The sequence below is a fragment of the Pipistrellus kuhlii genome, unplaced genomic scaffold (assembly GCF_014108245.1).
Source record: "Pipistrellus kuhlii isolate mPipKuh1 unplaced genomic scaffold, mPipKuh1.p scaffold_m20_p_5, whole genome shotgun sequence".
Taxonomy (NCBI): Eukaryota; Metazoa; Chordata; class Mammalia; order Chiroptera; family Vespertilionidae; genus Pipistrellus; species Pipistrellus kuhlii.
The window spans coordinates 63,828,133-63,852,134 of NW_023425551.1; the positions used below are offsets into that span (position 1 = coordinate 63,828,133).

The window sequence follows — 24,002 nt, forward strand, 5'->3', positions numbered from 1 at the left end:
TTTGTGACTGCTGTATAGTATTCAATTGTGAAATGTACCACAGATTCTTATCTTCTCATCTATTGATGGCTGCTTGGGCTGTTTCCAGATCTTAGCTATGTAAATTATACTGCTATGAACATAGGGTTGCATACATTCTTTCTGATTGGTGTTTTGGGGTTCTTAGCATATATTCCTAGAAGTGAGATCCCTGTGTCAAATGACAGTTCCATATTTAATTTTTTGAGGAAATTCCATACTGTTTTCCATATGGTTGCACCAGTCTACATCTGTATTACTTTTAAAAATATTTATTATAATTTTCAGATTTCTCTGGAAAATGGTATACAGCTTTACTGAGTCAGCTATAAATAAATGTCTTTGAAAAATCCATTTTCTCCTGAATGAGAAGTTCACCACAATTTGTCTTGAGTTATACTGTGGCATTCTATGTGCCCAAAATAGTATGAGCGGCACTTTTTAGGTTTTCAGAGGATCGGAGCTTAGTTTAGAACAACGCTGGTATTACTTGGGAACTTTTCTTTGAAATGGAATTGGTTTTCAGGTTTACATATGTGTATATATACATGTTCCTTTTAACTCACTAATGTGTTTCACATGCATGGTTTTACTTGCTGATGTCCAGGGGTAGGTTATTTTTCTGTAGTTGAGGGGAGGGGTCAGGACAGTTCTAACATTTCTGTGATGTGGCAGTGCAGACGTTTCTCAGGTATTTCATTTTGGTCCTCCTCCACCTCCTCTGGGTTTTCAGGTATGTAATTTTAATTTAATAAATATTTGCCTTTTTAAATCTTGTTCTAAAATAATACATTTGCAAATCTTATAGCATATCTTCTTGGCTTTAATACTATATAAATGCCTTTAGATTAGGGTGAGAAATGCCAGTAACATGGAGCAACTTTGCAAAGGGCTCACCAATAGCTGTTCCTTTCTGTGGCATCTCTTGTCTCTTTATGTAACTTATTATGACAGATGGGTGACATCACCTATTGTACATAAGTATGAGGAGCCCACAAGTATTTACCAAAGAATAGTCTATTGAAATTATTTGGGTAATTTGGATCCAATCCCATGTGGGTTCTGGTTTGTAGGCTAGGGAGAAAAAATTCATCCATTGTTACTTAGATTTCTGTTTCTCCCCTTAAAGATCAAAAGAAATAGTAAAACTGTATTGAAATATTAAAGAGGGTAGTAAAACCAGTAATTTCCGTATTAAGAGTTCATTGCAAGTACTTTTGTATATTGGTTTCTTTAAGGTTTGACAGCTATGACTGTGACTTACTTCAGTTATCTTACCACAGAGCAATCTTTTGTACATCGTTCATAATGATCTGTCAGTCTGGAATTTAAAAACAGTGGATTGAAAAATGTTGTTGAGTTCACCTGTAAATATATTTGAAACTTTTGGTCATATTTTTCTGGGAGGAAAAGTGTGTTGAAATAGAAATGTTTTTAATAGTGATGAAATATAATTATAGTTCTGCTGAGAGAGAGAGAGAGAGAGAGAGAGAGAGAGAGAGAGAGAGAGAGAGAGAGAGAGAGAGAGAGAGAGAGAGAGAGAGAAAGAAAGAAAGAAAGAAAGAAAGAAAGAAAGAAAGAAAGAAAGAAAGAAAGAAGTAACTGTAGTATTTTTCTATATAATCAGAATCAGCCAAACATGAAAAGGCAAAGATAATGAATGAGGGCTATGCCAGCATGTTGCCGCCCCCTAGTGGGAAGCCATAGATTGCCAGAGTCATCTTAGAAACAATGGCAACTTTTGGAAATGATCATAGAAAAAGTCAAGTGGAAAGGCAAAACAGACTTCCTCAAAATAGAGGGGGGAAAAGACAAACTTTGAGATACTGAAAAGAGTGGACTCATTTATTTTGTAACTTTAAAAGGTCAGGGAGGAGCTGTGAAAAGATAGTCATGAAAATCCAATCATTATCATGCCACCATTGAGCTAAGCCTTGTGAAAGTTCATTGATATAATGTACAAACTCCATGAATTAGGTTCTGTTATTTTCCCCTGTTTGTTACACAGCAATGGTTTAATGGTTACAGAGAAGCTTCTATAACATTCATTTTATACCCACATTTTTCAACACAACATTATACATGAATTTCTAGCTGACTCTCTCCTCTTCCTCAAAACCCAAACTGAAATCACATAAGTAGACAAAATAGATCTCTTTACTCTTACCAAATAGAAGACTTGTTTCTGTCTTTACTTATACATTTCACAGTTGTCTGAACCCAGACCACACAGGTGAAAAGGAAATATAAAGATTTAGCTTGGAAAAACATTTGCTCTATAAAGTAGTTGTTACTAAATACTTTTGGATCAACAAACTGGTAACTTTCAAATGGTTTTGAATGATATTTCTGCTAATTAAAATTGGCAAAGTTTAGTCTGTTTCAATAAATGCACTGGGAGCCCAGGAAAGTATTATCTAGGAGAATTTTATTAGCTAATAAAGCTCTAAATGATTTCAGCTCTTTTGGTTAACCTCTTTCTCAATAGTCTTTTACTCCATGCACACTCATGATATTATATTAGTTTGGCCAAAAATTGCTTTAATAAATTAATTTTACATTTTGTTTTTAATATTACATAGTTTTATGTATTTTTTTACTTGTTACGTACTTAATATTTAATAATTCTTGGTATAAGTGGAATAGAGGATATACCTTCTTTTCACATCTATGAAATGTATTTTAATGTTCACTAATTTTAGAGGAAACACAATAGTTGAAAAACAACCTTTTTTTTCCAACTTGAAATTCTCCCCAAATATTCTCAATATCTGATATGTTGAGATAATGCAAGATTTGTGGCTATGTCTTAAGGTAAACCACGCTCAGTCTTAGAATTACTGAGATAGAAGGGTGTCATATCAGATCCAGGGGGTAAATGGATTCTCAAGGATTTCTGGGAGGTGGAAGCCAGCATGCTACTCTGGAATGCCTGGGCATAAATCTGTTTCCCACCAAAGTGAAGGTGAAAACTTGCTGCCTCCTGAGTTGGTTTTAGAAACAAGACTAGAGTCAGGATATCTATAACTATTTCCTATTACTATTATATCATAGATTATAAAGGGCATAGAGACTTGAGTAGTGATGAAACCCTAAATAATAAAGGACTACTCTGTGCAGCAAAATTCAGCTTTTCAGGTTTGCTTGTATCATGGGCAATTACATGACCCCTTTAGGGATTCTTGGGGCCAAGGGACATTTGCACAACTGTATCAGCATAGAATAATGTGTGGCCATCTTGATACAATTTTATAAGGAGATTTTATTTAAATTCAGAACTTGATCTTAACTGATTGTGTGTGTGTGTTTGAGATTTGGTTGCAAATGCCATCATTTTAAATGGGGCCTTTATCCTGAGCAATATTGATCTTGATTTCTTTGAGAATATAAATTTCCTGTATATAAGAATACAATTTACATTATTCTATGTTCATTATACTTAAAACTCAGTTTGCTTTATATTTTAAAATATTTATAGAATGTAAATATTTTTGTTTTCATATTTTATAATGTTATATTTTAATATTTTATAATGTTACATTGAAATTTAATATTATTTTATATTATATCTAGTTAGTACATTTATAAATGCTTATGTTTTCAAGTGTATACTTCAAACACCTGTAGATAGCCATTGCTTACATGCATTTTAAAAATATATATATTTTATTGATTTTTTACAGAGAGAAAGGGAGAGGGATAGAGAGTTAGAAACATCAATGAGAGAAACATCAATCAGCTGACTCCTGCACACTCCCCTACTGGGGGTGTGCCTGCAAGCAAGGTACCCTTGATCAGAATTGAACCTGGGACCCTTGAGTTCTCAGGCTGACGCTCTACCCACTGAGCCAAACCAGTTAAAGCTCTTACATGCATTGTTAGATAAAATGTCCTTATTTTATCATTTATGTTGGTCTGAAGGAAGAACCAAGGTTAATATCCTCAGAGATTTTTGAAAGCCTTTATTTTAAAGTTTTAGTATCAGTAGTTGTTCATATAGTATCAACTCTCATAAATTTCCTGTTTTCCAAATTGGATTATTATAAGTGGAAGGGTTATACTGTAAATTGATATACTTGAAATTATGCATTATTTATAAGTTAAAAATCCAATTATGACACAGTCAACAAAAATTTTATTTAAAAATATACTTTATTTCTTTTTAGGGAATCCCAGGATTTCCTGGAAACCAAGGATTAATGGGACAAAAGGTGAGTAATGATGAAAGTTGAAAGATTTGGGCATGGCTCAGCTTATTGAAAGGGCAATGTATCTTCACCAAGAATACTTTTTTACTCCATTCATGGCAGGTCAATTTTTCAAATATGATATAATTTCAGAAGCTATTATTTTGCAAATTAGTTTTTATTGTTATTTTATCCAGATAATATTAATTTGCATTTACATACTTGCTTTCTATTTTAGTAGGTTACTTATCATCTTGTGCTCTTAGTAGTAATTTTACTACTTCTTGAACTATACCTTTAGAAGTTCTTTTAGTACAGATATCTTGATAATAAATGTTCAGTTTTTATTTAACTAAAAATATCTTTATTTTACTCTTGTATTTGAGACATAATTTTGTAGAGCATACAATTCAAGATTGATGATTAGTTTCTCTTAACACATTGAGACATTTCTTCTATTGTCTCTTGGCTTCTGTTACTATGAAAAATCTGCTTTGATTCTGATGACCATTGATTTGTGTCTGTCCCTTTCTTTGGGATTTTTTTTTAAGTTATTCTCTTGTTTTTAGTGTTGTTGAAACTCACTGTTGTGTACCTATATAAAGATTTCTCTTTATTCATTTTGGTGGGAATTCAATTTGCTTCCTGGCTCTGTGGAATCATTTCTATTAACTTTATAAAACGTCAACCATTACCTCCATATTACTACTATTTCATTCTTTCTGTTGCATCTTTCTGGAATTCTTGTGAGATATATTTATCCCTTCTTATTTTGTCCTCTATATGCCTAAATAATTTTTTATTTTTTTCATATTCTTTATTCTGTCTTACATTCTGGTTAAAATTTTTGGACATATTTTCCAGTGTATTTTTTCCTTTACTGTACTGTGTCTAATGTATTTAAATTAATTGTTTTTTTGTGTGTGTTTTTTTTAAATCCTCACCTGAGGATATCTTTTCCATTGATTTTTTTAGAGAGTGGAAGGGAAGTACAGTGGGGTGGGATAGGGGGAGAGAGATCAATGTGAGAGAGATACATGGATTGGTTGCTTCCTGCATCGACCCCAACTGGTCCCCACATATGTGTCCTTGACCAGGATTCAGATCCAAGACACTTAGGTGTGCAGGCCAACACTCCAACTGCTGAGCCACACTGGCCAGGGCAAGTTCTAATTTTTAATGTCTTTTTATTCATAAAAAATGTCTTATTCTGTTTTCAGTCCTACTAATCCTCCTGGTTTTTTTTTTTTTAATTTTTAAATATTTCATATACAGTTAAATTCTGCTTCTGTAGTTTGTGGGAATTTCTGTTTAGTCTCAGTCTGCGGCTTGCTCTCTCTTTCTTTCTTGTTGATTGTGAGCTCATTGCTCATTTTAGTTGGTGGGAGTCCTGTCAGCCTAATTGGAGATGGAGAGCTGCCTTCTATTGGTAGCATGGACACCATTTCAACCCCCTTTGAAAGTTCTGCCTCTATAGATGGCTGGTCCAGCAGTCAGTTTCATGAGCTCAGCATATACTTAGACTAACCCAATCCTTTGACTCCTACACAGCTCCGAATCTGCATAATCATAGACTCAACCCAGAGTATATTTTATTAAAACAAGGGATCTTTGAAGACCTCCACTACTTCTTATAAGACTGGCATTTCCTCACAGAGAATGCTCTTTCTGTTTTTTGTTTTTGTTCTGGATTCAGAGAATCCCTTGGAACACCCAGTGAGCCACAATTCCATAAGTTTAAATCTGAATACTATTATTCCATATTAGATTTTTTTTATTAGTTTGTTTTTACTACCATAGATCTTAAACCCTGATAAGTAAAAAAATAAAAATAAAAAAAAATTCTTTATTATCCCTCCCCAATGTTGTCTCACCTTTTCGTGAACTGCTAGGTCTTCTTTGAAAGACTGGCAAGTGTCACACCTGATTTCCTAATGAAAATATTTGACTTTGTAAGTCCACAGACCCCAGGCCCACTTCTTTAAGGTGTCCAGTTTCTGAGTTTTCAGCTTTGCCTTACTCCGTTCTTATACCGTGTTTCCCCAAAAATAAGACATCCTCCGAAAATAAGACCTACTTACAGGTTTCCTTCTAAGTGAAATATAAGGCATCCCCCAAAAAATAAGGCCCCCCTAGGCTAAACATGAGAGATTTGGTCCACTGATTCTGAAAGAAATGGAGTCACAAGAAATTCACCAGGAAATTCAGGAATTGGATTGTTATGATGATGTTCCAGAAGATGATGACATGATTGTCATTGAATAAATTAATAAATTCTTGATACTGTAGGATTCACAGTTTGTCTGGTTTGTGTTGACAACTACCGTACTACCGTACCGTATACAGGTAATAAATTTCCTTTATTTTCATTTAGCAATAAATGTGTACCGATTTCTTCTTCATGGAAAAATAAGACATCCCCTGAAAATAAGACCTAGCGCATCTTTGGGAGCAAAAATTAATATAAAACACTGTCTTATTTTTGGGGAAACAGGGTAGTACAGGTAGGGAAAATAGACCACACTGGGCTGATTGGTATTGCATTTTCATTCTGTAGTGCTTGGGTCGAAAACTTCTGGAAATGAGTTGATAATTTCCAATTTTAAATTTGATCTGTATTTGATTTTTAGGGAGAAATTGGGCCTCCAGGACCATTAGGAAAAAAAGGAGCTCCGGGGATACCTGTATGTTAATGTCATTATTATCAGGTGTTTGAAATATTGTTGCTGTGTACCAGGAGTTGGTATTCTGGAGTTCAAAAACCTGGATGGGGTCCAGCAATGAGATACTTAGTGTTCACCGATTCCATCCATTTGTATGAAAGAGATAATGTTTATGTCCATTTTTAAAGAAAATCTTCAGGTTCTCAAAAATTTGACCACCAAAATAGAGATTAGAAACCTTACTATAGATAAACCAGAAAATAAATTTCTAATATTTTATTATCTGTGCTGTTAATCAGTATATTTTACTTTTTATAATAACAATCACATCCTAAATTGACAGCAGAGCATAGCATTGATGACATGGTATTTTTAATATGGCCATATGGAGATTATAGTATTTTCTGATGATATTAATTGAATTTTTATTTTGCTCATCACATTTCCTTTGCCATACTTAAGAGAAAGCAGATATTTTTAGTATACATGATGGTATTTAAAGTACAACAAAAACTGAATCAGGTCCTTTTGCTAGAGTGGTTATTATTGTCTTATGAATTATATGGTTAGCTAAAAATATGGTCATTTTGTAATTTGAAGAGAGATATTATAGTCAAAGAATTTATTAGATTGTAACTCTTTCAAAATATTGTTCAAGAAAATAGAAATTGTAAATAATGTTGATCAAGGTAACATCTATGTAGAAACCTAATTCTACACCCTCATGATAAAAGGAAGAATGAATATAGAAAAAAAATAAACTTTTTCTTACATCTGTCTTTTTATCAGCCATTCAGTAACTTGTGCTATTGCAGTTTCTCTGAGCAAAAATATACAAGGGCTCTGCTAGCTTTCATTCTATCTTGTATAGGTTGCTTATTTACGTTATTAGCCTTTATTTGGATGTGTGTAAGGAAATTTTCCAAATACCGTAAGTGCATCAATTGTTATGAGAATGTGTGGCTTGGAAATGCATTTACATTTTTAAAATGTTTTTCTCTATATTTCTCTTGAATTCCCACCTAAAATTGTAGGGTTTAATCGGAAGCGATGGCTCACCAGGTCAGCCTGGAACTCCAGGATCTAAGGTAAATATTGGACAATTAATAAGATTGAGAACTTTGTGTCAAGTGACCATTTATGTACTTCAGTAAAAGTTTTAACTACATTTTATTTTGAATGTGGTTTTAGTTCTAGGAACAATCACTTGTAGGAATAAAATCTTAGGCAAAAACTATGCATATAGAACAGACTAAAGTAAAGCAAGGTCTGGTTTAAAGCTGGGAAGGTTCCAGACTCCCTCACTACTCAGCTCCCTCCTCCCTTATTGGCATCTCAGAGGGCACTGAGGAACACCCACTGACCTAGAGCATTAATGATCACCTGTTTTCCAGTCCTCTCTGTGGTATTTTTATTTAGTGGAATGTATATAGAATTTTTATTCGTGAAATGTGAAATGCCTTGTAGTGAATTTTATTAGGTATTTCTTCCCTAAGGACTATGGGTAATATAGTATATTATCTTTACTTTCTGAATTTAAAAAAGTAAGGCAACTTTGATAAAAATATTTAGGTTAGGTATTCTCATGGTAGAAATGAAATTCTTGTAATACCATACTATGACCATTTGCTAGTGTATAGAATCCTGTGCTGAGAAAACTATTTCTTGTTGTTACTTTTTTTTTTTTTTTTTTTTTTTTTTTTTTAGAGGCTGGAACTAAATATGTCCTGGCTAGATTCAGGAAGCTATTTTCAACTATTTAATGAGTATATTCTAGGAAAAATCTTTCAAAAGGAAGTTATATAATTGCTGTTTTGGAGGAATTCAACGTTTAACTAGACTCTTCCTCCCCCACAGGGAATAGAACCTGGCATACTAAATGAGTAGATGATCTAATGTACTATGAGTTTCTGAAGCATTACAAAAGAGAGGATAAAATGTCATGGGAACCTAGTGATTAGGGAAAAGTAGCTGTCCTTTCACCAGTGTGGACTCATGTGGATTCTTGGAGTATTGTGGGTCCAAGCAGCAGGTGTGCAGAGTTGCTGCAAAACCTTTGAGTAACTTGGCTTGCCAAGTAGAGGTTCTCCATACCTTCTCAAGGTCATTTTCTTAAGAATATGTGGAGTCGTATACTCTAAGTATCTGAGATACAATGACTCTCCTATCATATTTTGGATTCTCTAAATTTTGAGAATACAATCTAAGATTTCATCAGATTTTTATTGTTGATACTACTACAGATGTCCCCCATTCATCAGCTTTTTAAAATTAGCCACTTCACATTATTGGCTTCTACTTAGCTGATGGTCAATGAAATCTACTGGCTTTTTCCTAGAAGATATTTGTGGCATTTGTTGATGTCGCTGATTTGGCTAGGGAGGCAAGTGGTTGTTTCCAATATCACACAATTTGTTATTTTTACATGAATTACTATAAAGTTTAATTTCCCTCATCTTGAACTTGAGAAATTATTTTTAATAATTTTATTAAAAATAGACTCAGGATGTTAAGATTATACATATTAACGCAATCTTTTCAACAAAATATTTTAAGTTCTTTTTATGTAGTATATTAATTAGCTCAAGTTTTGGAAACCTTTTCTGCAAAGGGCCAGATTGTACTTTAGTCTTGGAGGACCACATAGTCTTTGTTACAACTACTCATCCCTTCTATTTTATTGCAAAAACACCCATGGGCAAACACAAACCATGTGGGATATGCATGTGTTTCCCTAAAACTTCATTTATAGAAACATGTTTTTGGTGCTTGCCTCAGCAGCACATACACTAAAATTGGAACGATATAGAGAAGGTTAGCATGGCCCCTGCCCAAGGATGACTCACAAATTTGTGAAGCATTTCATATTAAAAACAAACAATAAACAGAAAAACACACAAAAAGAACATGCTTTGGGCTAGGTTTAACCCACAGGTCATAGTTTACTGACCTCTCTATTAGCTTATCTCTGCCAGTTTTGTCAAGTATATGTATGTGGACTATGCCTTCAATATCATTGGCTAGAGTGGGACAAAAAGCTATCTTAGAAGGGCAGGGGTGAGGTTGACACTCTGTGGGAGATCTGCAGAACGCTTCCAATTTAGATTACAATACCTCTTTTTTAAATAGCTGTTTAACCATTATAGGTAAGTCTACTTTACCTCACTACATTCAGGTTTTCAAAGACATCATTTGACTGATATGAGGACATATTAACATAATCAGGCCATGTAACTTTTGGCAAGGCTTCTGACATCCTTGATTTCCAGCTTAATCACTTGTAACGTTAGAAATGTTACGGAGCTATTGTTCCATGGCTCAATGCTGCTGTTATGTGCTACATGCTTTAATTAAACCCATATATCAGGTTCACATGTTTCTCAGCAAGAGCACTTTCCCAAAGCTGACCATGAAGCTGGTCCCCTTAGAAGTGAGTCCAGCTTGGCTACGGATGATCACCACCTGCTCCTTTCAGGTGTCACACGGACCTGTTTAACTAGGGCTTTTGCCAGATGCTGACTGGATTGTGATTTCAGGTATTATTGTGTATTTGCAAACCAGAACAACCATTGACAATTTCTCCTTATTAGCCAGCAGGCCTTTTCTCTCTTTTATATCCAGTCATCTTGTCCCATCTTACATTCTTTGCTGTCAATTCAGTCTTGCTCGCCAAGTTTCTGTTAGAAAAGACTGTGCTGGAATTTTTAAAAAGAGCACAAACTAAACATTTTCTGATCTGTATTTCTTCAAAAAAAAAAAAAAAAAGCCACTGTACATTGGAAGCTAGGTTTCTTTCCTTCAGGTGCATCCTGAAGGTGAGCCATAGTGAGAAAGGAAAACAGCAAAGGAAAGATCTTCAACTTAGAGGTTGAAATATGCGGTGTTGAGACCTAGCTAATTAGCTCTGGTCCCTAAATATTTTAATCTTTCTCCTTATACTTGGGCATGCTGGTATGAAAAATACATACTTTTAGAGAGCTTTTATAAATGTGAGAACTCACTTTCTTGGGTAAAAGAGTTTTTCTTCATAAGTAGGCTCAATGTATAGAGTCCATGTTTCAAACAAGTGGAAAGTTGAAAATACAGAAATTATTTTATTTTGTTCATTCTCACTGTGGTTGGTAGTGATATTCCTCCATTGAGTTTTAGAAGAGTGGAAGAGAGAAGGAGAGAGAGAGAAAGAGAGAGAGGGAGGGAGGGAGGGAGAGAGAGAGAGAGAGAGAGAGAGAGAGAGAGAGAGAGAGAGAGAGAGAGAGAGAGGTGAGAGAGAGAAAGAGAAAGATGTGAGAGAAACACATCGATTGGTTCCCTCCTACATGAGCCCCTACCAGGGCAAGGCATTGATATTGCAACCATAATATGTGTCCTTGACCAGAATTGAATCCTGGACCCTTAAGTCTGCAGGGTGATGTTCTATCCATTGAGCAAAACTGGCTAAGGCTAATTTTAAATGTACTTCCATAAATGTCTATATCTGATAAATTATGACTCATTTTTTTTAATTCAAATGTTTTGATTCATTGACAGGGAAATAAAGGTGAACCTGGACTTCAAGGGATGCCTGGGGTTTCTGGGCTCAAGGTAACTGTGATTTGATGCACTTGGAAATATTTTCAAAGAATTATAAGTTGCCCTCTTTAGTTGATATTAACATTTAGTTGGTATCTCTTAAGAAAAGTTATCTGAAATTAGGATTTCCTTTGTCACAAAATTAAGGTATATGAAAGGAAATGACCAACATGGACCAATTCACTTGTGTTTTTTGGACACTTTCTCATATTATAGTTTGGGTAATAAATGCATGAAATGTGCTTTGACTTGATTTTTCTTAAAATTGTAAAAGTTGTATGCTAATATGAAAGTTCTCTCTGGTCTAGAGAATACCACTCTCTTACATGGGTGGAAACAGGAGTACTAGGTGGCTCCCATAAGTGGCGCTGTTCCTTTGCTGATGGACGGGACTTTTATTTTCAAAATGGGGACCCAGGGCTGCTATTAACCAGTTTCCCTCAAACCAGGCTTATGTTTATTTCATGATATTTTCAGTTCCCGTCAGCTTTTAAAAATCTAGAGTAATATTGAGCAGCTTAGGAGCAGACACAATGAGCAAAAAGAATAAAACTTAGTTTCTACAGAAGTGTTTTAGGATAAAGTTTTGGACTGATGGTCAAACACAAAACAAAACACTAAAAACCATGAAGCATTCAGGATCGTGTCCTGTCTCTTAGTTTTAACCCAAAGATTGTTGATACATCTTCACTCTATACTTTATGAGAACCTCCTATTTAAAAGTTTTAAGATAGTGAGTCCAGTTTCATTATGTGAGGCCCCAGGGACCAGAGTAAAGGCAGTAGTAGCAGGTGCTGGGATTCTGCTTGCGGGTCATGCTGGCAGGCAGGGTCCTCACTGTTCTGCCTCTGGATGCTGGAGCAGATGCAACGGAGCTTCAAGGATGAAAAGGATCGGATCATTACATTCATCCACAATGTCACTTGTTGGGGCAGGGCCAACAGAGCCAGGCTCCACAGGAGTGATGGCAGAGGCAACAGTTGCTGCCACTGCCTGAGCCTCCCCCAGCACCAGTGACTAAGCCTCTTGCTTGGATGGAGCCTGTTGTGTGTTCCCTCTCCAGACTCCCCAGCATTCCAAAACCCTAAACACGTGCAATAAAGTGATTCTCAGCACTCAAGAAAAGAAAGAGAATAACTTCTATGAGATGATGAAGAGTAGACAATTTGAGTTAAGATAACTCAGGGATATTCTGAAACAGCTCAAGAATTTGCTTATAAGAAAATAATATTCCATATGTATAGAGAAAAACTACAAATGTGCACCCAATTTAACTACAAAGATGTTCACCTCAATATTGTTTATAACAATAAAATTTTGAAAAAATGTTTAATACTATGGGAGTTTTAGTCAATAAAATATATGTATGTGTTTTTGTGAAAGGTAGAGAGAAAATAGGTAACAAAAATAGTGGGTAATGAGCTGTTCAGTACTTTTTATTTCTGTTGATTTAACCAGTTTTGAAACAATAAGGTAAATTTTTTAAAGTAGAAATATGAGAAAAAGTTTCAAGGAGGAAGAAAAAGTGGCAAGAAAATGGGAAAAGAAAGATACCTATGTTTATTATTTTCACTATTTTATTATTTACTTTTTAATGTTATGAAATACAATAAAAGTACCAAATATTCATAAAAATTTTATGGTATGTTATCAGAAATTCTTCACTATGGAAAAATATATAAGAGGTTTATTTAAAAAAGGCGAAAGATTTATGCGGTCTGAAGAGAAACCAGAGCATATATAAGAGGTTTATTTAAAGAATAAACTTGTTATTCTTTATTATTCCTATAGCAATAACTCTAAATGTCAACCAGTTTTTTTTTTTAGCAGCAATTTAAAATGTGAGGTATATGTAGAAATGAAAACAGCAGTATTTTTCATAAGCAATAGGTCTGCGATCTTCCTGTAATGTCTGTGTACCTTAGGGAGAGCCGGGAGCAGTGGGCCCCCCGGGAGAACCAGGATACCTGGGCTTACCTGGAATCCAAGGGAAAACGGTAAGCATTGTTAGGAGATATGATTCACTTTTCATGAGCCGCTAACATGTAAGCTTTCCTTGGGTGAAAACTGGATAGTAGGACTGATCATACTTTTAGTGATAAGCTGACCTGTATAATGTGTTTAAGCTCATGCTATTAGCTGTGGTGTCTTTCATGTCCCTATGTGGGTATTATCTTCTATAATAGATGAGGGCCTGGGAAGAGGCTTTCAGATCAGAAAATATGATCATACAATTAAATACTATTCTATAAATTTAGACTGATTTACAGTCAATCCAGGTGAGTCAAGAATGTTTCAGGAAAAGTATTCAACATCAGGCACGCTTACCAAAATATGAATTGCTCTTACTGAAACTGGGGCAAAAGTCTGAAAGGATAAAAATTACAATTAGATGTTTGACCATAAAGTTCCTATCTATTAACACTTCTACTACAGAGAATAAATTCTATTAAATTCATGTAAGGAGTTTAAAATACAAGTTGTATATGCTCATATAAAGTTCTCTCTCTCCTTCTTTTTCAAGGAACCATGAGTTGTATTGTTTGTATGAAGGTTTTAAGCAACAAGTGACTGCCCATTTGTCAAAAAGTCTATACCACTATAAATATATGAGTTTCAGGTTAAAAGCTGATATGCTGGCTTTTATTCTGGAAAGGATACAAGCTCTTAGGTTTTCCTCTTCATAATCTTTTGTTGTTTCGGTTTTTCTGCCATTTTGGTTTTCTATCCCTCATGTATTATCTAGTTGGCCCCTAAATTATTATGCCCAGTATGATCCTTGACCTTTTGGTTCTGATGAGCATTAGGCAGCACTTGCTAACATAGGAATGAGCTTCATCACAGCAATTAAGTGTTAGATCCTTTGTGAACATTAAATCTACTGTGAATACATAGTTAGATTTAGAGCATTTCCTTGTTTAGAAATTTGCCATATAAAAGAAAATCTGGCCGAGACCGGTTTGGCTCAATGGATAGAGCGTCAGCTTGGGGACTGAAGGATCCCGGGTTCAATTCCAGTCAAGGGCATGTACCTTGGTTGCGGGCATATCTCCAGTAGGGGGTGTGCAAGAGGCAGCTGATCGATGACTCTCTCTCATCAATGTTTCTAACTCTCTATCTCTCTCCCTTCCTCTCTGTACAAAATCAATACAATATATTTAAAAAGAAAAAAGAAAAAAAGAAAATCTGCATTCTGCTTGCTGTAAACACAAAAACTGTATTTTGTTTGCTGATAACATGGTGCAGTGAAAAGAAATTTGGAAACTGTCCAAGTTCAAATTTGGGAGAGTGATCACCTTTCCTGATCTGTGGGTTCATTATCAATATGAACAAGGACCTTGAACTAGTTGGTCTTCTAACTGAGAAATTCTAGCAAGCTTATTATTATGGAATTTAATCCCCCCAACTTCATTTTGAAGCATGTCTTTAAAAATATCATTTCAACATTATATTTTATTTCATTGTTTCCTTTAACATTGTGGTAAATGAACTTAATGGAAGATTTTTCAGTTTGATTTCTTAAAATAACATTTGCCAAAATAAGTCCTCTTTTCCTTCTTTAACTTCAGATTATGATCAATATAGAAATTTTTTCTTCTTGTAAAATAGAAATAGTAGTAAATTTTCTTTTGACTGTAAAAGCACAAGAAAATGTTCATTTAGAACATCATTTTGACAGGATGTGATTTTATTCTCTTCCCAAATGTTGTGTTGGAGTCAGCTTCTGTATATAAGGCATTTGTGGAACTTGTATGAGATCATATATTTTTCTTTGCTTGAGACATAATATGCTACTGTGATACATATAAAATTGCCTTTTTGCAGGGGGAAAAAGGAAATCAAGGTGAAAAAGGCATTCAGGTATATTGTTGGCTTTTTTTTTTTTTTTTTTTTTTTTTTTTTTTTTTTTTTTTTTTTTTGGCTTGGCTATAAAATAAGGTCTTTATTCTTTTAATGCTTTGGTTGCTTTTCCAGTTCCTTTGTCTTTTACCATCAATATCTAATTGTTAAATTCCAGCTTTCTCCTTTGTTACTTTTATATGTGATTGTGTCATAAGTGTGCAAGCTAATTAATAACATTTGTTAAATTTTAAAGGGCCAAAAGGGAGAAAATGGAAGACCAGGGATTCCAGGGCAACAGGTACATATTTTTTTCTTTGATGGAAAATGAAACAAGGATTAATATAATTGGGCAGTGCTGAGTGAGGATTACTTTCATTAAAAATAGGGGGGAAGGGTCAATGTAGTATGAATTCTAATCATACAAGGATGAAAATGCTAGATGCTGGTGGAATACTGGTTTGCTTTTAATTATTTTTCATTCACTTTCTTATCTTGTTTCTATTGGTGGCTCTGAAACTTGCTTTTCAGTGCTTTCTCATGGCCACTTACCTGACTGAAGATAGACAATGCCGCCTGTTTTAGGAGCATTTATTGGCCAAAGGCAGCTGTACAACAACAGCATCTCCCTACCTACTGTTCAATCTTGATTTTCTTCTTGCAATATAAACAGTTGAGGCCATATGTAGTGGAGGAATGTACTTGTTTTCCTCTAGTTTGTTCAGAAATATAAATTACTATACCAGAGACTTATTAAAATCTTATTTTGAGGGACAGTGTATGAAACAGATACATAATAAGATTGTTTTTGCTTCTTCCCTAACTAAATTCTCCTCATTAATTAGTGTTTTAATGAGATTACCATCTGCCACATAAGTTCAGTTGGAGCCAAACTGAACCAAAAAGAGCACAAAAGTGATGAGCACTTACATAGCACGTTTCCTGCTGCATCGCCTATACTTCAGCTCAGTTCCAACTTGGTCCACATTTAAAGGACACACATTGTTATGGAATAAGGAATTTATGGAACTGGCGCGGAAGAGACAGTTGGACACTCTGAGGTTTCAGGAAAAGCCTTTATTCAAAGCAGTACTGCTGGTTCAGGGACTCTAAGGTCTGGAATTAAGGAAGGGGCAGTGACTTCAGGATGCATTAGGGACATTGATTAACTTAGGTACAGAGTCTGGCTGCTAGTCTCCTATATTCTTTCACAAATGGACTTAATTATCGACTAGCAACAGAGTGCAGTAGAAAGCAGATTACTGGAACAAATTCAGACTGCCAGCCCCCAAAATGTCTTACGCTCCCCATCACCATAGGGTGGTCACTTGAGTGTGGAAAGGAGAAAGATTCAGTAATTACACCAGATCTGGAGACACATGGATAAAACTCTACAGGGGTTTCTGTGTCCCTCTCTTGGAGAAATCCAAAAGTCCATGGGGAGAGTATTTAAAAGCATATGGCCCCAAGGTTGTCTGTAATATGGGCTGGAAGGTGAGTGCAAGATATTAAGGAGAGTTGAGAATTTAGGAGCTAACAATAAGCACCAAAGTATCTAAGAGGAGAAATAGATTGAGTTTCATGGCACCACAATGTTAATGAAAAATGTCTCTTAATTTTTGTGATCCTCCACTTGATTCACATTCACTTGATGACACTACCAAACCTGTCCCTGTTTCCCTCCCTGGCCACATAGACCAATTCCCTCAGTTTCAATAAGTTAAACATATACTATTGAAGCAGGAATTTGGGGGAGTAAAAAGACAGGTTTTAGGAAATTTGAGACATTTTGGAAATTAAGGGAATAGGAAAACAATAAGGAAGGAGGGGGAAGAACCTCATATGGGACAGTTGAGCCCAGGAGTTACTATAGTAACCAGTCTAAGGGAACAGTGACTAACCACGATCTGCAGCCTTTATAAGCCATGGGAAGAAGAACTCAGTGGGATCCTTTCCCCCTCCTCACATGGGAGACCGTTATGTGGGACTCTTCTCCTTCCCTATGTGGGAGTCTGTACTTGTTCTTTAATAAATTTCCACCTTTACTATACCATCTTCTGTCTGTGGATTCATTCTTCGACTCCGAAGGACAAAAGGTCCAGGTGCAAGTCCAAAAATTCCATTTCACTATCTATAAACAATCTCCCTAAAGGAGAAGGTTCTTCATCCATTCAGCCTCCCTAACCCAGGCCTTTCACCAGAAGTTGATACTCACAATAACTCTCTAAACAGAAGGATACTTCCTTTGGAGTTTGAGCTCACACATAGCTAGCTCACTGGTTTGCTTTTCTCTCACTTCTCAAGGAAAATAGCAAGTCTGCTCCCTAAGGTAGAATTTGGATTCCCTAGGCAGCTTCTGCCCTTCATTGAAAGCTGCATTTCCCGCCCCCAGGAACTGAGCTCATGTGGAAGACCCTGGGGCCAGAACACTTGTTGCTTTTCAGCAGCTGGATACTCTGCCCAAACTCTTTAAGTCAACTAAGTCTGAGTTACCTGCCATCCTACTAAGTCATGTGCATGTGTGATCTCTTGGCCCTCCTGTTATGAATAGAATTCAAGTGAATGTTTCTCTCATGAAATCATCTTAGTGATTCTCAGATGATAGCTGTTTTCGGTTTCAGCTCTAATTCAGCTTTAGTCCTGAGAACTTATTATTTTATCTTTCCTCTTGCACCGAATCTGGTTGTAGGATTATGTCTGGTAGGGAATACTGCTGCATTTCTTCAGAATCCTCAATATTTAATGAATGGCCTTACATAGAGAGTTTACTCACTAAGATTTTTATATTTTAAATTACTCTTAATTTTAGAATCCAGCTTTCTCTGTGCCATACACTGATTTTACCTAATTTTTATTTCCATTTGCCTAATTTCAATATCCATATTTAGGGAACTGAGAAGTAAATTCTCAAATTCAAAATTCACTGGGTGGAATGTTCTACACTACATTTTATATTGAATTGAAGAACATCAATTTTTAATTTTAAAGTTGAATAATGAAGTACTACTTGTGTCTGTGAAAACCATACCCTTGTTTTAAGCTGATATTGGTGATTTTAAACCCTTGAAAGTATGATGAATTTCAAAAATGGAAAAACTTAATGCCTTCCCTGAAAGTTCTTATTATCTATATTATATCATTGGCATGAGTATGCGATAAAGATGAGTGAAAATAATTCAATATAGCCATTACATGTATCCAGTGATTTACCAGCTGCGAGTGGCTTAGGCACAGGACAAAGAGGCATTTTCATCCCTATTAATCACTTTTACTGATATATTTGCTTTAATTTGTCTTTGATCAGTAGCATGCACAAAAGTATATTTAAGAGCATATAGAAAAAAATGTAATACTCTAAATTACAAAATAAAAGAATAAATATATTTTATCTTTCCTTATTTGAATTTTAATTTTCATTAAAATAGTAATATATTTTAAGTTCAGCATAAAATTTATTGTTATTTTAAATTTAAGTATAATTCAGATAGAATCCTATTCTAACCTTGTATTTGGCCTGCAGCACAAAAAATATTCATATCTAATAATGAAACAGTTATGTAAATGAACATTTTCATATATTCAGTTAGCATATTGCCTAGTCATTAGTCTCCTTTAAAAAGGCAAAGATCTCTTATATGTGTAAATCTGTCACTAATTGTATCAATATTTTCAAACTAAAATTTAAATTTGATTAACTGTGTGATAAATGGTGCTGGTACTATAGCTTACACATTTATTACGGTTTCCCCCCCTGTTAATTTTTAAAGGGAATTCAAGGTCCTCATGGTGCAAAAGGAGAGGTATGTTTCTTCACCTGTTACGCTCCTTCTACAGTCCTTATTGCTTGGTTTTTCCCTGCTTTATACATCTAGTAATACAGAAAATGTATTTTATGTTCATTGATTCCTAAATAGTGACTTTCAGGATCTGTAGATTCATTCAGTTAGGCATGGAATGTTATGCATTTGACAATATTGTTGGTTCTTTCTTTAGACTGGGTGCTGAATTTTTTTCTGCCTATTTTTCAGTGAATAATATTTTGTGTTTTCCTATTTGTCTGTCTTACTAAATGTAAACTCCTTGAGAATAGGACTGTGTCGCATTCATTTATCTCTGGCACTCTTTATTGCCTACTGAAGAAATAGTAAATAGGGGATGGATGGATAAATGGCCATTGAATATGATATAAAATGTCCCTCCTGGTCATTAACTGTGTCTTACTATATAACATACATATGTATATGTGTGTGTGTGTGTGTGTATATATATATATATATATATATATATATATACACACACACACACACACATATATATGTGTGTGTGTGTGTGTGTGTGTGTGTGTGTGTGTTTTATGTTTATATCCATGTCCTTGAGGATTTTCAAGATGCAATCATACCTCCTGAAATTCTTAAAGAGAACTCTTGAGAATTTCTTTTGCTTTTAGAAAGGTGAAAAGGGAGAACCTGGTGTCAGAGGTGCCACTGGACCAAAAGGAGAATCTGGGATGGATGGCCTGATGGGGCCTGCGGGTCCCCAGGGACAACCTGGAGAAACGGGTCCTCAGGGACCTCCAGGATTGGATGGGAAGCCTGTATGTATTCTTTCTTTCATAGTTTTCACTGCTTTTTACTTGGTATATTCATGTTATAATCTCTAATAATTTGATGCAGGGGAGAGAATATTCAGAACAGTTTATTCGACAAATTTGCACTGATGTATTAAGAGGTAAGTCTCAAACAGAGTTTTTAATAACTGTTTTCAAATTACAAAAGTAAAAGCAATTCTTTGTAGAAATTATAAAATACATGAGTAGGATAAAGAAGAAATAAAGAACATTTATAAACCCTTGTCTGTTTTTATTCTAGATGAGTATTTTTATAATATAGATGAAATACTATATATACTATTTTTAATAAGCAAATTTTTATTATTTCACCATTAATAAAATGTTTGACATAATTATGACGATTTAATTTATAAATATGGATGTCTGTAATTTATCAAATTTTTCTTCAGGACACTTTCACTCTTTCCCTCCAATTTTAAGCAAATTATACAATTGTACAGAACAATGAGTAATTACATAAATTTCTAGAAGTGAAATTATTGGGCAAGAGATATCTGTAAAGTTTTAAAAATTATTAGCGATGCTGCTAATAACCACTCACATTTAAGCATATGGGGGTGGGGTTCTTTGTTTTCAAGCCCAGCTACCCGTCTTACTTCAGAGTGGAAGAATTCAAAATTGTGATCATTGCCAGTCCCAACATGGCTCCCCTGGAGTCCCTGGGCCGCCTGGCCCTGTAGGCCCAGAAGGTCCCCGAGGATTTCCTGGTTTGCCAGGAAGAGATGGTGTTCCTGGACTCATGGGTGCTCCTGGACGCCCAGGTGCCAGAGGATCAAAAGGTACTTATGTGCATAAGCGAGTGAACAAGAAAGGTACCTTCCTTTTTGTATCCATACCTATTGTAGTAGAAAATAATTCATCTTTGTTTTCATGATGACAAAAAAAAAACACGTTATGTTAATCCCTTAGTCTTTCTGCAATTTGTCAACTGAGTGAAACAATGCTTATTCTATTTTCTTGAAGCAACATTTTCAAGTATAAGTAGATAGTTCAGAGTTAGGGAGCATGCAAAGTAACAAATTAGAAAATGTTGACAATGCACTTAGAAATTTTATTTGAATCTAATAAGGTCTTTAAGTAGAAAATCCAAGGTGCCATTTCCTTTATTTCAACTTTGATAATTTCTGTTATCAAAGATTACCCAATTAATTTTTCTATTATAAGAAAAATTATGTTTTCCAACCAAACTTCCTAATAACCCACAACTTCTCTTTGTCTTTGAATGTTTATGTGAAATGTGTATTGCTAATTCTTCTCTTTTAATTTAATTTTGAACAATATAGATGTTTCATTAAAATAATAAGAGAACAAGTATGACTAACAGAAATGATCCCAAATCATTTTCTTTTTTAATATTTAACCGAGTGGCCTGTTGCACAAAATTTGTGCACATTAAAAGGGGATTAATTAGAGGAAATAATTTAATATTGCTATTTGCCCTTTATAATAGACGTGTCAGAGATGAAAGAAAACTATAAAATGTATATGAAAACCTTCCTACTGTCAGAGTACGGGGCACACCATGGGACCCAGAGTCAAGTCCCTGCCCACCCACATGCACAGGCTTCCCATCCAATCCTGGAGGTCCCTCAGCCTGGTGCTGGGGCAGAGGGAGCAGCCTGAGGTACCCTAGTCCAACACCCAGATAGGAAGTGCACCTTCAGGTCCCCCTTCAAGCCCCACCAGGTGGGGCGCATGGCCTCAGGTCCCAGGGTGGAGGGCACAGCCTGAGGTCCCCCAGCCAACACCAGGGCTGAGGCATGGCCTGAGGTCTCCTGTCAAGCCCCATGGGAGTGGGGGAAGGCATAGCCTCAGGTCCCTGTTGATTGATTACTCCTTAAGGCTCCTTATGGGAACTTGGCTTCAGCTGTGGGTGCAGCCATCTTTGTGACAGAGTGATGACTAATTTGTATGTACCCTCTTTATTATATAGGATAGCGGAACCACTGATAGTTTGCCACCTATTTATTATTACTAACTGGAAACAGAATTTTTGAAGCAGAAATTTCTAAAACTATTTTTAAAATAAGCATTTTTCTTTCCATGTGTGCATCAAGAGCTTGGAAAGAAACAAACTAGGAGGCAGTGATTTTATAGGAAAAAAATAGCTTACTCCAATCTCTGACACTACAGGCCTCCCAGGAAGAAATGGGGCAAAAGGGAACCAAGGGTTTGGGTACCCTGGAGACCAAGGGCTTCCTGGTCCACCAGGTAAGAACTGGTATATGATCATAAGTGTTGCTGCATACTTGGCTTTAAGAAAATCCTCACAAATCTAAGTCAAATAATTTGAAACCAAGGCTCTTAAATCACCCTCTGCTAGCTGTGTTATTTAACATTGCTATGCCTCAGTTTCCTCATTTGTAAAATGGTGATGACATGTCATCTACATCATGACATTTTTTGAAGATTAAATGAGTTAATGCATGTAATGCTTGCAGAACAGTACGTGACATAATTATGTTTTCAATAAATGTGTGTTATTATTGTTTTAGATGATGTTATTACCTCATAAGGCTTTGGGTGGATCAAATAATTTAATAAGTTTGGACAACCCACAAATTAAAATATTAAAATGTTAGTTCGGTGTCTTAATTAGTAGCATTATTGTCATATTAATACTAGAGGCCCAGTGCACAAAATTTGTGCACAGAGGGGGCTTCCCTCAGCCCAATCTTCACCCTCTCCAATCCAGGACACCTTGGGGGACATTCCTCTCACAATCCGGGATTGCTGGCTCCCAACTACTCACCTGCCTGCCTGCATGATCACTACTAACTGCCCGCCCTCCCCCCCCCCCCCACACTGCCAGCCTGATAACCCCTAACCACCTCTGCCTATTGGCATGATCACCCCTAACTGCCCCCCCTGCCAGCCTGGTCACCCCCAACTACCCCTGCACCAGCTTGGTTAAGCCTTACTGCCTCCTTGTCAACCTGGTTGCCCCCATCTGCCCCCCACCCCCACCGGCCTGGTTTCCCCCAAGCTTCCTCCTCTGCCGGCCTGGTTGCTCCTAACTACCCCCCCACCCCACCCCCCACTGCTGGCATGGTTGCCCCTCACTCCCCTCTCTACCACCCCGCCAACCTATTCGCTGTTCAGTCATTTGGTTGTCCCTCACTAGCCTCCTACTGGCCTGTTGCCCCATGCAGCCCGCTGTTTGGTCATTCCTCCAGTAGTTTCAGTCATGATAACCCCTGGCTTTTTATATATTAGGATAGATTGGCTTAGTTTTACAAAAATTATTGATTACTTTTGTATGGTCCTTTATAAAGTGGAAGGTATGTATAATTAACAAATTATACCTCCTCTTTTCACATTAGTGCAAATATTTATAATTTTCAAGGAAATTTTTTCAGTTTAAATATTGTACAAGACCAGCTATATATATCACCATGGAAAAACAAACTCCTCGGTTCATATGTTGCTAATGTCCCATCTTAGGTCCAGAGGGCCCTCCGGGAATAAGCAAAGAAGGTCCCCCAGGAGACCCCGGTCTCCCTGGAAAAGATGGAGATCATGGAAAACCCGGCGTCCAAGGGCAACCAGGTCCCCCTGGCATCTGCGATCCATCATTATGTTTCAGTGTAATTGTTGGAAGAGATCCATTTAGAAAGGGACCAAACTATTAAGGTCTAATGCCTCATTCAGCGACCTAGGCATGGTGCTTTTCTTCTGTGGTCTTTTGCATCTCAGGAAGATAACAACAATAATCCCTTGAAAAGAAACTAAAGTACCTCGGTGTTTTTATTATTTTTTTTTCCTTAAGGCAGTGGTCAGCAAACTGCCGCTCGAGAGCCACATGCGACCGACACCCCCCACTTCTTCAAAATAGACTCACCCAGGCCTAAAACCGACTTCTGCGCATGGGCCACGAAGTTTCAGTCGCACTGTACGTATATGCCCGCACGTGGTATTTTGTGAAAGAGCCACAGTCGAGGGGCCAAAGAGCTGCATGTGGCTCACGAGCCGCGGTTTGCCAACCACTGCCTTAAGGAAATATATATAAAAGGTCACATATACTGATCTTAAAGGATCCTCAGTAATTTGGAGCCTTTAGATTAGTAGCATTAATCAAATCTCAAGGGTTTCTTG

General features: G+C 36.1%; 1 protein-coding gene and 1 non-coding gene across 4 annotated transcripts in view; both read left to right on the forward strand.

The window, feature by feature from the left end:
- The window catches only part of COL21A1 (collagen type XXI alpha 1 chain), a 167,375-nt gene extending 143,698 nt beyond the window's left edge, over positions 1-23,677 (forward strand). For 2 of the 3 annotated variants that reach the window (XM_036414888.2, XM_036414889.2), the window contains 13 exons: positions 4,185-4,229; positions 6,836-6,889; positions 7,903-7,956; positions 11,396-11,449; positions 13,363-13,434; positions 15,263-15,298; positions 15,534-15,578; positions 19,045-19,077; positions 19,725-19,871; positions 19,951-20,005; positions 20,486-20,686; positions 22,041-22,118; positions 23,352-23,677. In XM_036414888.2, coding sequence (XP_036270781.1) covers positions 4,185-4,229; positions 6,836-6,889; positions 7,903-7,956; positions 11,396-11,449; positions 13,363-13,434; positions 15,263-15,298; positions 15,534-15,578; positions 19,045-19,077; positions 19,725-19,871; positions 19,951-20,005; positions 20,486-20,686; positions 22,041-22,118; positions 23,352-23,539 — 1,062 coding nt within the window. In that variant the 3' untranslated portion in view covers positions 23,540-23,677. Of the gene's footprint in view, positions 1-4,184; positions 4,230-6,835; positions 6,890-7,902; positions 7,957-11,395; positions 11,450-13,362; positions 13,435-15,262; positions 15,299-15,533; positions 15,579-19,044; positions 19,082-19,724; positions 19,872-19,950; positions 20,006-20,485; positions 20,687-22,040; positions 22,119-23,351 lie in introns of all 3 variants that reach the window. The other variant, XM_036414890.2, reaches the window with a different exon arrangement.
- On the forward strand, positions 9,634-9,740 carry LOC118706278. Its single transcript, XR_004983983.1, has one exon. It is a non-coding gene; the product is annotated as a U6 spliceosomal RNA (small nuclear RNA).
- Positions 23,678-24,002: the final 325 nt, after the last annotated feature.